Source organism: Archocentrus centrarchus, chromosome 4, assembly GCF_007364275.1.
Source record: "Archocentrus centrarchus isolate MPI-CPG fArcCen1 chromosome 4, fArcCen1, whole genome shotgun sequence".
NCBI classification, from domain to species: Eukaryota; Metazoa; Chordata; class Actinopteri; order Cichliformes; family Cichlidae; genus Archocentrus; species Archocentrus centrarchus.
In genome coordinates, this window is record NC_044349.1 from 25,648,456 (window position 1) to 25,664,872 (window position 16,417).

At 41.0% G+C, this 16,417-nt stretch overlaps 1 protein-coding gene across 2 annotated transcripts in view; it reads right to left on the reverse strand.

Annotated features, from left to right (window-relative positions):
* Positions 1-14,456, reverse strand: part of yjefn3 (YjeF N-terminal domain containing 3) — a 53,903-nt gene extending 39,447 nt beyond the window's left edge. For both annotated transcript variants that reach the window (XM_030727447.1, XM_030727446.1), the window contains exon 1: positions 14,084-14,456. In XM_030727447.1, the coding sequence (XP_030583307.1) occupies positions 14,084-14,151 (68 nt within the window). In that variant the 5' untranslated portion in view covers positions 14,152-14,456. The remainder of the gene's footprint in view (positions 1-14,083) is intronic.
* Between the last annotated feature and the right edge of the window lie 1,961 nt (positions 14,457-16,417).

The window sequence follows — 16,417 nt, forward strand, 5'->3', positions numbered from 1 at the left end:
ACTGCGACTGAGGGGGAGCTGGAGCTACAGCTGACTGGGAACACTGGGAAGAAGCTAAGGGAACTGACAGGAGTGGCTGAGAGGCTGCAGCAGTGGTCTGTGGTGCTGGCTGTAGGTGAAGGGTGGTGATTACAAAGTCTTTCACTAACCCGTGCAAGGAGTCCAACAGCCAAGGGAAACTGGCAATCAGGTCTTGAAGCCTGGTGGTGATGGCTTCCTGTTCCTCCTTACACGGGTCAGATAACAAGTCCAAGCATAATCGGTCCACTCTTCGGATCAGAATTTTCCTGCTCTCCTCTGAGAGGGAGGAAGCAGCAGAGTACATGACGGGCTGAAGTTGCTCTTTCTGCTGCTGAGAGCCAAACTTCCACCCCACGGAAGCAGGCTGAAGACTCGCCTGTGCAGACGGCTGGGATAGCCGTGGCGTTATACCACGCGGCGCCGGAAAAAACTCCTCCCGCAGCTGCCGGGAAACCCTCCTCCTCCCTTGCTGCTCCGTCTGTGAGAGGGAAGAGGGGCGAGCGAACGGAGAGGCAGGTGAGGGAGCGGCCGGCGCCAAAAACAGTCCGCCCACGCGGCAGACCTGCGGTTTAGGCGGGGGCGGTGAGCGGCGTCGCCGGGGACCATTCAAAAAAGCTGGTCCCCCCAGCGCCAGGCGAGTGCCGTTGTAGCGGCCGGAGCTTGCAGGGTCTTTACTATGGTTGCGTCGTTCTGTCATGGCCGGGGAGGAAACGGGCAAGGAAGGGCAAAAACGCAGGACTCCAGAGGTAACTTAAAAGGGCGTTTATTCCACCGGGGAAACACAAAAATACAAAAACCTTGGAAGGGAGGCACAGGGAGACGAAGGGCAGACGAAGGGCAGGCGCAGGGAACACAGGAACACACGGACACACAACGTCACACGCAGGCACAATAACGTCAACGACGCAACAGAGAACAAAACAAAACTGAGGGCTTAAATACACACTGGGTAATCAGGGCAAGAGGAAACAGCAGGGAACAACAGGTGAGGCAAATGAAACTAATTACACAGGGGAAGCAAAGCTGAACACAAAGCACAGGAAAACCAGACTGTCAAAATAAACAGGAAGTGACAAACCAAGGAACATACTGACTAAACACGAGGAACAGGCACAGACTCAGGACAGAGACGCAGACATATCACAACACTAGGAAATAAACTAACACAAAACGCTGGGCCAACGGCCCAGGACATGACAATTGCCTTCCTGATGCAACCCCAAAGGGAATTGTGTCCCCTCCCAGAAACAAAAACAGCAGCTCTTTTGCTTGTTAGATGAATGAGTAAACCACTCCACCACCACCACTCCACATGCATACATGGAAATACAAGGACAGCAGCTGCAAGATCAGCACTGAACAAAACAAACATCAATGACAACAGATGCATGACCTGGGGTGGAGGTGGGTTGCAAAGTGACTTGGAGGCTAAACACATACATGAAATTTGCCATTTGGATGTATATATGAGTATAAGGCATTGGCATTAGCTGAGCTGCTGGGACTGCTGTGTTATGCTTCATTTATTGCAATTCTAAAATTATTCCACCATTGTTCATGTTGGCCTCACACTTTGGCATTTGTTATATGGGGATGCTTTTACAGGTGAAATTTTCAAACAAAAGCCTATGGCTTAAAGGATGAACAAAAAGATCATCTGTATATTTCACACTCAGCCAGACTACATCCCTCACTGGGGTGTAGCTATGATTTGTTTCTATGGCAACTGGCACAAAACCAATGAGTGACAAGTGGTAATAGGAGAACAGAAAAATGATTGTTAAGACACCTCTCCCCTCTGGATCTTATTAACTGTTCACCGGACCTCACCCACTCTTTTTCCTTTTCTCTCTACATCCAAATTCCTTCTCTCCTCTCTTCTAGTCCCCCCGCCTCTTCTACCCTCTCTACATATACTTCAGTTCCCCACGCTGATTTTCCAGCAGAGACAACATAAGGCGAGTTCCTATTGGGCATCGCTCCCATTCTGTCACCATGAGAACACTTCTCTTTGTAGTCACATTCCTCAGAACAGCTCTGACCCCTGTCAGCAAGTCTCCCACAGGCTTCAGAAGAAAGACTGCTGAAGGAGGAGAATTTACAAGTGGAGCAATTTGTTGTGAAAGGCGATACAATATCTACCATTTCAGGAATTTGTCTGTTGTACAAAGTAATTCCCAGTTTTTAAGGATCTGATTTTTAAGGACCTTCTTACCTTCAAATGCCACTTACTATCTTCAGTGGAAATAGTAAATGGGGGGATTTTTTTTTCTAATCATATTAAGACACTGCTGAAGAGAAGCTGAAACACGGCTCAAGAGTCTCCACTCCACTGCCAGAGTGATCACCCAGGAGGAGGTTCCTCTGTAGTCTCTCTTGACCCTGGAGCAATATCTTACAGTGCAATGTTAGATATAAACTGTCAGTGTCCAAATAGACCTACTAAGCTAAGCTTTGAAAGGAAAGAAAACAGGATTTAAACTCAAACGCACAACTCAATGTAGAGTGGTTGGCATTGCCGCTTCACAGCAAGAAGGTCCTGGGTTCAAATTCACCACCAGGACCTTTCTGAGTGGAGTTTGCATGTTCTCCCCATGTCTGCATGGGTTCTCTCTGGGTCCTCCAGCTTCCTTCCACAGTCCAAAGACATGCAATTTAGGTTAACTGGTTATTCTGTAGGTGTGAATGTGAGCATGAATGGTTGTCTGGCTCTCTGTTTTAGCCCTGTGACAGTCTGGTGGCCTGTCCAGGTCCTGTCCTGCAAGCCTGAATTGGATAAGTGGAAGAAAAGGATGGATGAATGGATGATGGATACCTCAGTATCTTTAGTGAGTCAAGCTAGTGTTGAATAAGATATTAATATCATTTTAGTACACAAACTACAATTGCTTGTGACCATGCTTAAAGTGAAGCTAGAATTTGAGGCTGCAACCATCAATTATAAAACATTGGTTGCTGCTTTTTTCGCCAGACAGACTAAATCTAAATCTGAAAGGATCCCAAATGTGGTTTTAGCAAGCAGGCTAATATCTTTTGCCAAATGACCATTAGGCCACTGGCTGCATGAGGCAATGCAGTGTTATCTAACAGAGTGCACTGACTGCGGATATAACTGTGTTGTGATTATTTCTAAAAAAAAAAAAAATGTGGCTTGGCTTTTATGGATAATGCTTGTTGTCTTGCTGCAGTGGCAATATTTCCTCTTCACCATGTGAGATTTCATTCTTTTGTATTAATTTACAAGCCAGACAATCAAGAATACAGATCTGTAACACAAATATAAAATGCACACAAAAAGAGATGTTAACTAAAAACACTGGAGGAAAGACCTATTTGTGTGACTCAAAGCGGTGACACCTGCCTTTTGTGCCATCTTTTACTGGCAGAACTCTCCATTTAAATGCAGTCATTCTTCTGTGAGCATGATGATGTCTTGATAGATTTGATGAATTTTTCCTGTGTGTTAAAGCCAGTAAAAGGTAAAAGCTGGAGTGCATGTGTGCACAGCTCAGTCTGGGTTTGAGAACAAAGCAAAAAGGCAGATATAATAACCAATTCCTCATAGTATCCCACAAAAAAATCATTAATAATAACAATAACAACAATAACAATAAAAAATAAAAAACCAGAGCTCAACATGGATATGGGACAGTAATGACAGATGCATGATAACAAGGATAATTCAGTCCACAATAAGCTAACTGAAATCTGTTGTTCAATGAAGCACAAAGCTGACCTACACCATCAGAGACCGATATCCTTTGAATGGTCAGAGGGTTTTAAAAAAAAGCAGCCAGCTCAAGCGTTCTTATTGAAATCCCACCCTTACTGAAACAGAAAAGTGAGGTAGCAGGCAACATACACAAAACCCTTTTTTAAGCTCTTTTATCAAACACCACCGTCATCTACACTAATAAACAGGGACACTGCACACCCACAATCCGCATCTCTTTTTTCCTCTTTGTTCATGGCTGTCAGCTTTCTAAATGTAGCTTGGTAAACAAAATATTCAACAAATGCTCACGCACAATGACGATGCATCCTGTCTGCGCACACTGAAGTCTGTATGAATATAATCTAGGCATATAAACATCACATATTCAAGAAAATCATCGATTTTCATAAGCTCTTTCTTGCTTCAGATACCTAAAACTGCCATAAGTAATGTGATAAGGAAAGTGTAGAACCTTTTAAAGAATATAAAGAAAACAATTAGTGCTAATATTATTTTTTTACAGTCAAGGAAAACGTTTCTTTTTTTTTTAACCTGGATCTCATTTAAATGCTTACTTTTTTTTTTTTTTTTAGGTACACCTGCTCAACCACTTGTTAACACAAATATCTAATCAGCCAGTCACATTGCAGCAGCTCAATGCATTTAGGCATGTAGACATGGTCAAGATGACCTGCTGAAGTTCAAACCAATCATCAGAAAGGGGAAGGAATAAAAGTGACTTTGAGTGTGGCATGATTATTGGTGCCAGATGGGTTAGTCTGAGTATTTCTGAAACTGCTGATCTACTGGTATTTTCCCACACAAACATCTGTAGTGTTTACAGAGAATGGTCTGAAAAAGAGATAAAGAGAAACTATCCAGTGAGCAGTGCAGTTCTCAGGGCAAAAATGCCTTGTTGATGCCAAATGTCAGCGGCGAATGGCCAGACTTCTTTGAGTTGATAGGAAGGCACCAGTAACTCAAAAAACAACTCTTTAGCACCAAGGTATGCAGAAGAGCATCTCTGAACATGCAACACTTCAAAGATGATGCGCTACAGCAGGAGAAGACCATACCTGGTGCAGTTAAAAAAATCTGGAACAACTGCATGATGTCAATGTGTACCAGAATTTCTGAGAAACGTTTCCAGCACCTTGTTATGCCACAAAAAAAACTAAAGCAGTTCAGGAAAAAAAAAAAAAAAGTGGTTCCAGTCAGGTACTAGTAAGGTGTACCTAACAAAGTGGCTGATGTCAGTATGTGGCCATGATTGCCATTGTTCATCATAACATTTCCCTCACTAATTGCATTGCTGAGAGCATGGGAACAAACAGCATCACAGGCAGGAAACCTGAGCGGTCAGGAAATCATGCTCATTAATAACAGCTTTATTGAACAGGCTGATAAAAATAATAAAAGTAAGGTGGAAAAAATTAAGGAGAACAAGCAGAGGGAGGCGGAGAGTATGTCTCGCCTGCAATATTGTTAAGGTTACTGAAATATATGAAAAGCTCACATTCATGTAACACAATAGTTTAATTAACAGAAGGTAATTGAAGCGCAGTGTGGACCTGCCAAATGAAATAATGGCCTGTCTCTAATAATAGCCCAGTGCTCTGTTTCACTGAGTCAAATTAAAGCTCCTGTCATCAGTGAAAGTTATGAGTACTTTTATCCCTTAAAAAAATCACAGAAATATGAAAGTAGAAACCAAATGCGCCACATGAAGCATGAATATGCCAATCACACACTCCAGCAAACCCAAAATACTAAGCAAGGACATTGATATTAAAACCAAAAATCTACTTGTTTCTCTGTTACATTATGATGGCCTTCTTCTGGATGTTCTTTCAGCTAAATATAAACAGAAACACCCCAAACAGAACACACCGGCAGGCCAAGCAAAGCTCGGGCACTGGCTGAAGCAAAAACTCAGGCGTGGGAAGAGTTTGATGAGGTTATGGAAAAGGACTTTCGGACTCCCTGAAAGCAATTATGGCAAAATGCCAGGTGACTAAAGAGGGGAAAGTGGTGCCCTACTCCCATGGCAGGTGGGGTGCTGCTGATTTCAACTGAGGATATAGTCAGGCAGTGGAAGCAATACTTCCAGGATCTCCTTAAACCCACTGACACGTCCTCTGTAGAGGAAGTCTGGGGACGACTCGCCCAATAGTGGGAGTGAAGTCGCTGAGGTGATTAAACAACTCCTTGGTGGCAGGGCCCCTGGGGTGGATTTAGAGTCACCCTGAGTTCCTGTAGGCTCTGGATGTTGTGCCCAATGAACCTGCCTTGGATAAGCCAAAAGTAAGTGGATGGATGGATGGATGGATGGATGGATGGATGGATGGATGGATGGATGGATGGATGGATGGATGGATGGATGGATGGATGGATGGATGGATGGATGGATGGATGTTTTTCACTTTGGTTTTAAGTGCCCGATCCTACAGCCTTTAAGTTGCATTAAATATCTGAGTAATCATACATGAACTATGTTTCTGTTAAGAGAAACCTGAAATGACTGACTCCACAGAGGAACCCTCTTACCTCCACGTTATTATGTGTGTGCAAGAATCCAGTGTTTCAGAGAGAGCAATATAGAGAGCACAGCAAAATGGTAGGAAAAGAAGGTCCACTCCAAACAGCTAGATGGACTGAGCGGCCTCTTACAAACACTATGAGACGATAACCATTAAAATTTGCTCCAGTGCCTACACTTCACCAGCCTATTTCTATCACAGTTATCTGGGCCAATGTAAAGCTAGCAGCCTTCAGAGGTGAGCAGATGGTGAGAAAGTGACAAACATAGCTTATGCATAAAAGAAACCAGCTGAGTTTCTGCAAGAAGGTCACACGTGTGATATCCAAGTTCTTACAAAAATGAACACTGTTTGGCCATATTGCATCTGGTCACTTTAAAGCACAAAAGATTTGGTTGGACTTCTGCAACGAGTCTCTCTCACTCAACACTGCGAATGTACACACACGCAGACACTGTGTGCAACTGCTATGGTTTGCAGGATAATTTGCAGGATAATAGTATATAGCTTAAATGAAGACAAGTGAACCAAACCCAGCCCATTATTTCAATCTGCAGGAAGTTTTTTACCTTTTGTATCTACTCTTTTCTTTCCTCAAACGGATGACAGCTAAAGCAGTTGTTGGGTATTTTGTGTGTGTGTGTGTGTGTGTGTGTGTGTGTGTGTGTGTGTGTGTGTGTGTGTGTGTGTGTGTGTGTGTGTGTGTGTGCGTGTGCGTGTGCGTGCGCGCGCGCACGTGCGCATCTGTCATTGTATGTGTGTTTTTGTTAAAATAAATTGGGGCACTTTGGTGGGAATATTGCTTTCTCTTCAGTGTCCTCTAATATCCACTGAAATCCCATGATTCACAATGTGGGCATAATGAGGAGACGAGAGTGAGAGCTCAGCCTCTCTCAAATGGCTCTCTTGTGTTCTGAATTAACAAAGGCTGCTGCCTGGAGACTAATTTAAACCTGAATCCACAGTGTTTTTTTTTTTGCTTTATGTGGTCAGGGAAATGAGCATAAGAGCGATCAAACCTCAGGTGAAACAGACCTCAACCTCACCAGAGAGGTGGTGTACAGTGTAAATTCTAACTAATTACCACATCCCTGTCTTTACCTTCTTATTATTTATTTCGCAATTAGCCTTTGGGTGGCTGTGGATCTCCCTGTGTATTAGCTACTGTGTCAAAAAAGCTTACGTAATTTTATTTAGATCACAAAAACATCCATCAGCCTTAGCTATAATTTGTTACGTGCTAGTTGACAGCTGTTTAGTGTGACCTGCTGATGTTCCAATTTTCTTTCTAAGAACTATAACTGACAGCACATACAAACACAAAATCATTTTTTTCTTGAATGCCAAATATTATTTTCATAATAAAAGAAATGATTAAACTTTACACTGTCATCCAAACTCCAGTAAGTTACAGGATCTTCTGTCACTGAAGGTAAAAATAAAGTGCTCTGCTATTAAAAAGAGGTGCAAATAATTGACTGAAAATTAGTTTCTGTACACCCCCCTTTACCTAGCATGTTTTACTTCACCAAATAAAAGCAGGTGCAACAGATTTATACAACAAAACTAATTTTCACCCATCTCCATAATTTTCACCCATAATCACCCGTAATCTTCTGCTCGTACCGAGGCTGCTGGCTTGTGGCTGGCTCTGACCTCTGGCTAGCTTTAGCTTTAGCCACTTTACCTTTGTTAGTGTCTTTAAAATGTAAATATTGAGCTGAATGAGGGTGATTTAAGTGTCTGATTAGGTTTGTTGTTATGAATGTTTTCAGTCTACTTTGGTGAACTTTGTGTCTTCACTCACAATGAGGAAAGTTGTGTGAGGCCAACTGGCCAGTCACCAGTCAGGGCCGAGAACACTGCTGGAAATCAGCTGATTCCAGTCTCTGGATGGTCAATTAGTGCATCTATAGTTAGAAATCTTCATTTTCTTGGCTGCCACAATCATAATTTCCACTCTGTGACAATACAAGCACAATTTTTTAAATGCCTATAGCATTCCTATAGGTTGTAATAATATTCACATATGGCAAAAAGAGAAAACTGGGTCATTTTCTATACATACATATACAGTGTCAACGTGTATAAAAATCATACTTGTTAATTAATAAAGCTAGGCAGCCTAATAAAAGTCATGACTTGAGCAAAGGGGGCTCACACAACTCAGTTGACAAAGCTTTTTTCCACTGATCAGACCACTGATGTGTGAACTCATTACAATGACACAAAATACCAGTGAAGTTATTAAATATTTTCCCTAATAAAAGTAAACAGGCCTTTTTTCCAACACTAAGTTCATATAATAACCAACAGGAAACTAGTGATGTGTGAAATGATCCTGGTGCTGATTAAATTGTATGTTTTTGCAGCATCTCAATTTCTCTGGTGTTCCACTTCGTAGATCATCACATCTCATGGTGCATCTTTCCAAATTGCTGCTAATAAACAAAAAAGTGCCTAAAGATACAATTTATAACTTTTGTTAAGTGTATACACACCACTGGTTCATCCCTTGAGTTCGGTGTCTTCTTTATGCTTGAATAAGTCACAGGTTAGTGACTCATTCAAGAAAATGTCCAAAGGAAAAAATTTAAAAGACCTTCAGAAAGCCTTGAGAAAAAAATTTTAAAAATAATACAAGAAAGTTTGACTACTTGGAAGCAAAATATTAACAAATCTTTGCACATGTTTCTGTTTTTCTTTTTTTTTTTTTGTCTATTTGTGTTGTGAATGCACCAAAAGCAGTCAGTTAACTTTAATTCAATTAGCTCACATTTTCCAACTGTGCAATGCTACTTATGACAATTACTTAAAAATTAACAGATTTACTGTAGCTCATAAAACTCACTTGCAACTAGGAATCAGTGCTCAGCGGGCACCCCCATGTTCCTTTGTCAAACATGGTGAATGGAGCTAATCTGTCTTTAATGGAGGAGAAAAATCATGGCCAAACACTGCCCTGCTGGCAAATCATCCCTCGCCTGATTCTCCCTCTCTCCATCTCAACCTCTCTGCCCTAATCATTACATGTGGCCTATAAATAAATGCCTGAGCTGTCACACAAATAAATGGAGCTGCCAACATGGGAATTGGTGGCGGGGAGCTGAAATGAGGGAGGCAAGTCAAAGGAATAACAATAAGCTCAATATTCATTTTCATAAAAGTACAAGGAACATTAAGGCAATGCAGGTAAATTCAGATAGCTTAATATTATGGCAGCAGTTCGGATAGAAAGATGAAAACATTTCAGACCACGAGTCCAAAATTTCTCTGTGCAAGTGGCTGCAGGTCTCGGGTGTGGCAGGCCCAAAGGGGGACCAAAACCACAATTGCTGTCAGAGCTGCAAGAGAGGAGCTATAGTACAAATAAAAGTATATATTATGCTGGCAAATGTTGAGTGAGGCTTGTAAAATTTTCCACTGAATACAATTACTAAATCCAGACTGGTAAACATCCAGGCTTTTGTGCTGAGGTATTTTCACTTCACTCCCTCTCATCTCCCTCTGCCAGGAGGGCATTATTTGCCTGAATGCACAACACACAAGCCCAAAATTTGCCCTCTGCGTTTTACTCATCTGAACTTTTAGAGGCTACAGGCAGCAGTGAGCACCTGTGCTGAATCCAAGGCCAAGTCATCACCAGCTCAGAACTACTGCCAACAGCACTACGGGTTATCTACTGCCTTGGGCATGAAATCAGCTCAAGTACAAAAGTATGTCTAATACACGGGCTGCTTCAACTTCAGCTTCAGATTGTGGTGAGATCCAAATTAATTGTTTCAGAAAATTAGTGATACACCTGCACACATATTGTATTGTATGTGCATGTGTGTAGTTTCTTTTTTTTTTTTATTTCTGCAGTCGCAACCATTATCACACTAAAACAGCATGATTGTAGCATACTGAGGATTTCGTTATTTAACTAAATGAGTTTCTGCTTGCCTCTGGCAAATGCATTCTGTATAATTATATCAGATCATTGAACAGCTTTATTTTTCTAAGGAGGCGATTATTTGCAGGTTTGCTATCAACTATTAAAGTGATATCAGCTACCAACTCAATATCAATATGTCATTTTAGACTGAATTGTGAATCACTGCTTCATCTCATAACGGGAATACATTAGAAGAATGGAGTACATACACACATAGTATATTTGCATGCCTATGTCAAAGCACACGTGTATATACGAGCATAAAGCTAATTAATGAGCTTTATGCTGTTTCGACATACGTAAGCCAAGTTTTGTTATTTGAAAGCCACACTTTGTCCTCTGACAATGAGAACAGCTTTAGAATTAGCTACCCCAGTTATGTGTGTATAGGGGTTTTAATTGACTGCCTTAATTGACTGCCAGCCAGTCCCAGTCAAGCTGCAGAGATCTGAGTGGTTGACAACTGGGAAAAAGCCTCTTGGGTGATAGTTAATCTGTGAGCCTCAGCTGCTCGGATGTCAACACACGGGGAGAAGAATGCAAATGCAGGCAGTGCAAAGAGTACAATTACATATGCTGCTAAGAAAGGTAAAAGTAATGTATCTGAGTGCATAGACTGATTATGCTGAAAGTGTTATGTCAGCAGAGATGCCATATAACATATGAAGACGTCTTAAGGTACTGTATGTACGCACATATTGTAAAATCCAAAAGGGGGCCACAAAGTAATTTCTATTTAACAATGATAAATAGAAAAGGAAAAGGCCATCTGTCTGGGCTTTGTTAATTGTGTCATCCTATTTTAAGTGCGCTGAAGGGAGAACAAGGCAAGTGATGTTCACTTGCAAGTGAAAACACACCCAGTTTACAGTAGCTTAGCCTGAGAGAAAAACAGCAGCGCCAGAAAGCATCACGCTGTAGAATTTAACACCATTCAGAGCCTTTCAAGAGGTCTGATCTGCATCATCATCTCTGACTGTGCACGTGGGCGTGGTATTGTGTGCCTGTTCAAGCCTTGAAATACCATTAGTATTACACAGTTATTAAAGCGCATAAATACATACACAATATTTTACTGTAGTCATAAAAACATTTACAGCAAGCAAATAAAATAATCTTTTTCCCCTCTGTATTCTTCTTCTTCATTATCAAATGCAGCCTTTTTCACATACCCAGCAGTCGACTTTGATGTGTAAAGCTGGTCTACATCTCATTTCACTCCAAAGGAAGAATATACTCCACAACAGTTTGTGTCATGTGACTGCATGATATCCAAACTTGTTATTCTTTGTTTTGTTAAACTCAGATTAATCATTTATCCACATACAGCTAAAAACATTGTTCTTAATGACCAAAACATAAAGCTAAATGGGCTGTAAAATGTTTTCTCTCATGCGGTTGCTGTTGTCAGTGCAGACTCGTTTGACTTTAAAATGTTTTCTGGTAATTTTATTTGAGTTTTTGCTCTGGGTGTATTATCGCCATACACATATTGCAGCGCACCCAGAAGGACAACAGATTGGTGTTTTGAATATAAACGTTTTTAGTGAAAAAGGAGTTAAAAGATGGATTTCATCATTTTTCTGGCAGCAGCAACTTTCTGGATAGTTCTTGGTAGGCCAGCATATAGATCATTAAAGTAACCAATATGACTATAAACTAAAACATTAAACATTTCAGTATCTTTCTGGTTTAATAAAAGGTTTATATTTGGTTTCAATGATGGCAGTTATGGACAAAGAATGAAATTGCCTGTAAAATTACATCACAATTTAAAATAACAATGAAGTTTCTTAATTGCCAAACTGGGTCATTTTATGAGGTCCCATTTTGGCAAAACAAGCCTTTTCATAGTTTTTGGGCCAACAAGGAGGATCTCAGTCTTCACTTCATTTAGCTTTAACCCCTTAACTGGCAGCAAAAAAATCACCTGATAAAAACTACATAACGCCTTCTGGTTATTATTGGCCCTGAAAAACCCATTTCATAGCCTATTAATGGGCCGCGTCTGGTCCGCCGGCCGAATGAAGTGCATTTTATATGGCAGGCTAGACCCTCCCATTTTGATTGACACCTCATTCTGCCAATCATGTTAAGAAATGGGTTTGCTAGAGCCAGTGATACTCAGAGGGCGTCACGTAGCTTTGTCAGGTGATTTGGTGCAGCCAGTTACATGATTGGCTGATTGAGGTGTCAATAAAAATGGGAGGGTCTAGCCTGCCATATAAAAGGGACTAAAAACGGCCCGTCACCGGGCCCTGGCCAGTTAAGGGGCTACGAAAGTTCTTGCTCATAAGTGGCTGACACATAGTCAGTTTACATGATAGTTTCACAGAGTTGCTGCAGATTCATCAGCTGCACGTCGATGGTGCAAATCTCCCATTCCACCACTTCCCAAAGGCGCTCTACCGGGTTGAGATCTGGTGACTGGTGAGACCATTTGAGTACAGTGAACTCATTTTCATGTTCAAGAAACCAGTTTGACATGATTTGAGCTTTGTAACATGGCACGCTATCCAGCATGAAGCAGCCATCAGAAGGTAAGTACTCTCAGACATGGTCAGCAGCAATACTGAGGTAGGCTGTTGCATTTAAATGATGCTCAACTGATACTAAGGGGTCCATCTAACCTGAAGGTCTCATATAGCTTAACCATTGTAATGTTTAATGTTTCAGATGACATGTAATTTATTTCCAGTGATCCAAGATTTTAATCAGCTTTGAAATCCTCCAGAAAGCCTAACCCATTTCTTCAGAAGACTAAGCAAAGGATGTTGGTCAGTAGTGTTAAATGTGGCTGTCATAAAGAACTACGTCAGATATTTCAGTTATCAGTATTTAATTTGAGACCATTTAAATGTCAAATGTTGTCTCTGCACTGATGTTAGCTCTCAGACCAGACTGATATTTAAAAAATGCCTTTCAGAAACGGAAACATCCAGACAAGCGCTTGTTTAAATTTTTAAGCATCTTCTCTGAAACCTTAAAAGGTAATCACGAGATAGGAAAGGGTCTAAATCTTGGGAGTAAAGTGAGCTGCAGTCTTCAGAGGGTTAGAGAAGATTCCAGATTCTGAGGAATTGATTGCATGTGAAGAAAGCAGTCTACATAAAACATGTCATATACTGAAAAAGGCAAGGAGGCAGAGTACATGTCTATAAACACTACATATAGTCCCAGTAAGTATCACCCCCCCCCCCCCCCCCCCCCCCCCCCCCCCATCATCTCAACCTCTCACAACAAAGAGAACAACACCATTACACTAACCTTAAATTGCATAACAAAGTAATTACACATCTCATCCTCAAGGATACAGAGTCATAAGACACTTGGCTTGGTCCATAATGTGTAGCCTAATGATGCCAAATTAACCATGGGCTTTTTAATTCAATAATAGTCCATATCTGTATTAATTCAATTTGATGCGCGAGTGGAAACGCAATGGCAGAAATTCAAGATGGGCAAAGTAGTGAGAAAGTTTCCTGGGGTGGACCCCTAGGTATTTTTGCAGTCATCCAAATCATTGCTTTCACTATCATCACCACTACTGGTGACTGTAATTGATTGCCCTCATTAGTTCCCTGAGTATCTTTTAGAAGCTTGTTCTGAACAAATTGTAACATTAATAAAAAACTAAGTCACATCAATACTTCTCTTTGATCCTGAAAGAAGATCTGGATAGTCCACTCTGTCTCTGCTTACTAATTCTGCCTGCCACCATCTATCTCTTTCTCACATTGTGCTTTGATTTTAGATCAGTCATGTGAAGTGATGACAGTAAACAGTATGGAAGGAAGATAAAAAGACACGAGTTCAAAACAGAGACGAAGCAGCAAAAGAGCACCAGAGTAGAACAGATCCGGTGCCTACCTGAGATAACGCAGTGGTTCTATGGTCTCAGCCTCTGCCTCAGCTGAGCTGTGGTTCATCTTGTCCATCTGTTTTTTACCCAGCACGACTCGGCAAATATGAGAAGGGATGAGCTGTGCCGCTCCAAAGAAAACACTTCCGTCCCTTCTGTCTGACTCGATTCAGTGAACACACTGGCTACCTCTTTGCCTGGGAATAGACTGAGAATCTAAAGGGGCTTCCTCCCTCTGTATCTCTCTCCACAGCTCTTGATTGGTTCAGGCGCTGGATGGTAATTACTGGCTGCTAGACACACTCACATTCACACACACACACACACACACACTGAATCTAGCCTCTCTATCTCTGCCTCTCCTCTCTTTCCCACTGTGGCCCCGACTTGTCCTCTGATAAAACCAGCTGGCTGTGTGTATCAGCTGCGCTTGCCGGGAAACCCAGCCAATTAAGAATCAGGAGGCATGGTGCTCCTTGGCTGATTGGCTCCGGCTGCCACGATCACCGTTGTTCAGTCATAGACGGTGCAACACCCTCCCTCACTTCCCCTAAATTCACACAAGCACAAAGACATCCATGCATACTCCTTGGTTGCCAAAGGATCCCTTGATGTAAAATCTAGAGCAAGCATCAGAGGGAAGAAACACTTGACTGCTCTGTGAATCCCAAACACTACTATCTCTCACATGATGGTGGAAGATAAATAATGTTTATTACCTTAACTGAAGTAATAACACTACTATAACAATAAGCGGCGCGGTTACACAGCAGTAATTTACCATTCCAGCACAAATGGCAGGCAATATTAGCAAACCAAGTACCCCCAAAAGCATGCTGTCTCTTGATATCAAACTGAAGCAGCTGAGGAAATTTGAAGATGTAAACCTACTAATTTACACTGAGCTGCGCATGCACACACAGGAAGGATATGTATAGCTGTATCACAAGGAGAACCTGTGGATGCCAAGGAATGAGGCTCAGGAGTGGGCTGTGGTAATAAACAATAGCCCACTTTCTTTTCTCTCTTTTTCTCCTTTCAGTTTGCTCTGACTTTATGGGCATTCCTTACAGCTCAACAAACAAATTGAAACCTGTGTTTCTTTTCCATTTAAGATTGTTTTTTCGTGTAACATAAATGTACCTGTCAGGAAGATTAAATTCCAGTGAGGACAACCAAAGGAAAACATGGGTGTGAGGACTGTTGGTAAACTCTGCCCTCTAGTGGTCATGAATTATCGTGGCAATAACAGGAGAACGGCAGCAACGAATAAGACAATAACAAGAGAACATAGCATGACCACATTTGTTTTTTCTTAAAAATGTCCTTATGCTCATTTAAAGGTTCCCAATTTAATTTCGGGAGTGTGCTAGAATAAACGTACATGCTTAAGTGTACAAAATGAAAATTATACATGCATGTAACACCTGTTTTCATCTTCTATCTGAAATTTCCTCCAAAAGCCCAATCTGCATTGATTGGCCAGTTAGCAGCAAAATGGTTTATCATCATTAGTATGACATGAAAAAAAAAAAAAAAAAATCATTGTTAAAAAATTTTTATAACAGCCAGTGGATTTTTAAGCTTGGATTTCAGCAATTTTGCTAGATAGTTTATTAACATTAATTAATTATATGTTTATTGAATCCCAATAAATACTCCAGTTTAAAAGAAGCAAACTGAACATTAGCCACCTTAGCCTAGCCACCATACTTACGTAAAAAAAATTGCTATAAAAAATAAAAGTAATCATATGAATTTTGCCTGCAAAACTACATGTGTTATTTTAAAGTTAAAAGCGTTTGCAAAAGCAGCTCTGTTAAAAAAAAATAAATAAATATATTATTAGTGACAGAAGAAATGCTTGACCTACCGAGATGATCAGGCAGGTTGGCTTCGCTGCTGGAGAGAATTCATTCATTTTTGCCTGGAAGTTGTTCTTTTTTAACTTTGCACAAACATTTTTACAGGCGCAAAATGCATCAGACAAAAAGCACAGTAACAAAATCATTTACAGCATAAAAGAAGCCAACACTTAACTGCCAACATATCTGTAAACATGTTTGCGTGCTGCTTAAAATCAGCATTTTAACATGGGCGTCTATGGTGATTGTTTTAAAGGCAGCCTCAAGTGGCCACTAGCAGAACTGCAATCTCTATTGTAATGTCAAGCCAAAGGATAATGTGAACACTTTATATTTATCTGAGATTATATTGAATTTTCATATATAGTTCCCTGGTGTTTTTGTATCTTCACTGTGTGAAAACACACAGCATACAAAGAAATCAGCACAAAAGGCTTACAATAACTGTTTTTGTGCCCACAGCAGACCCAGAATAAA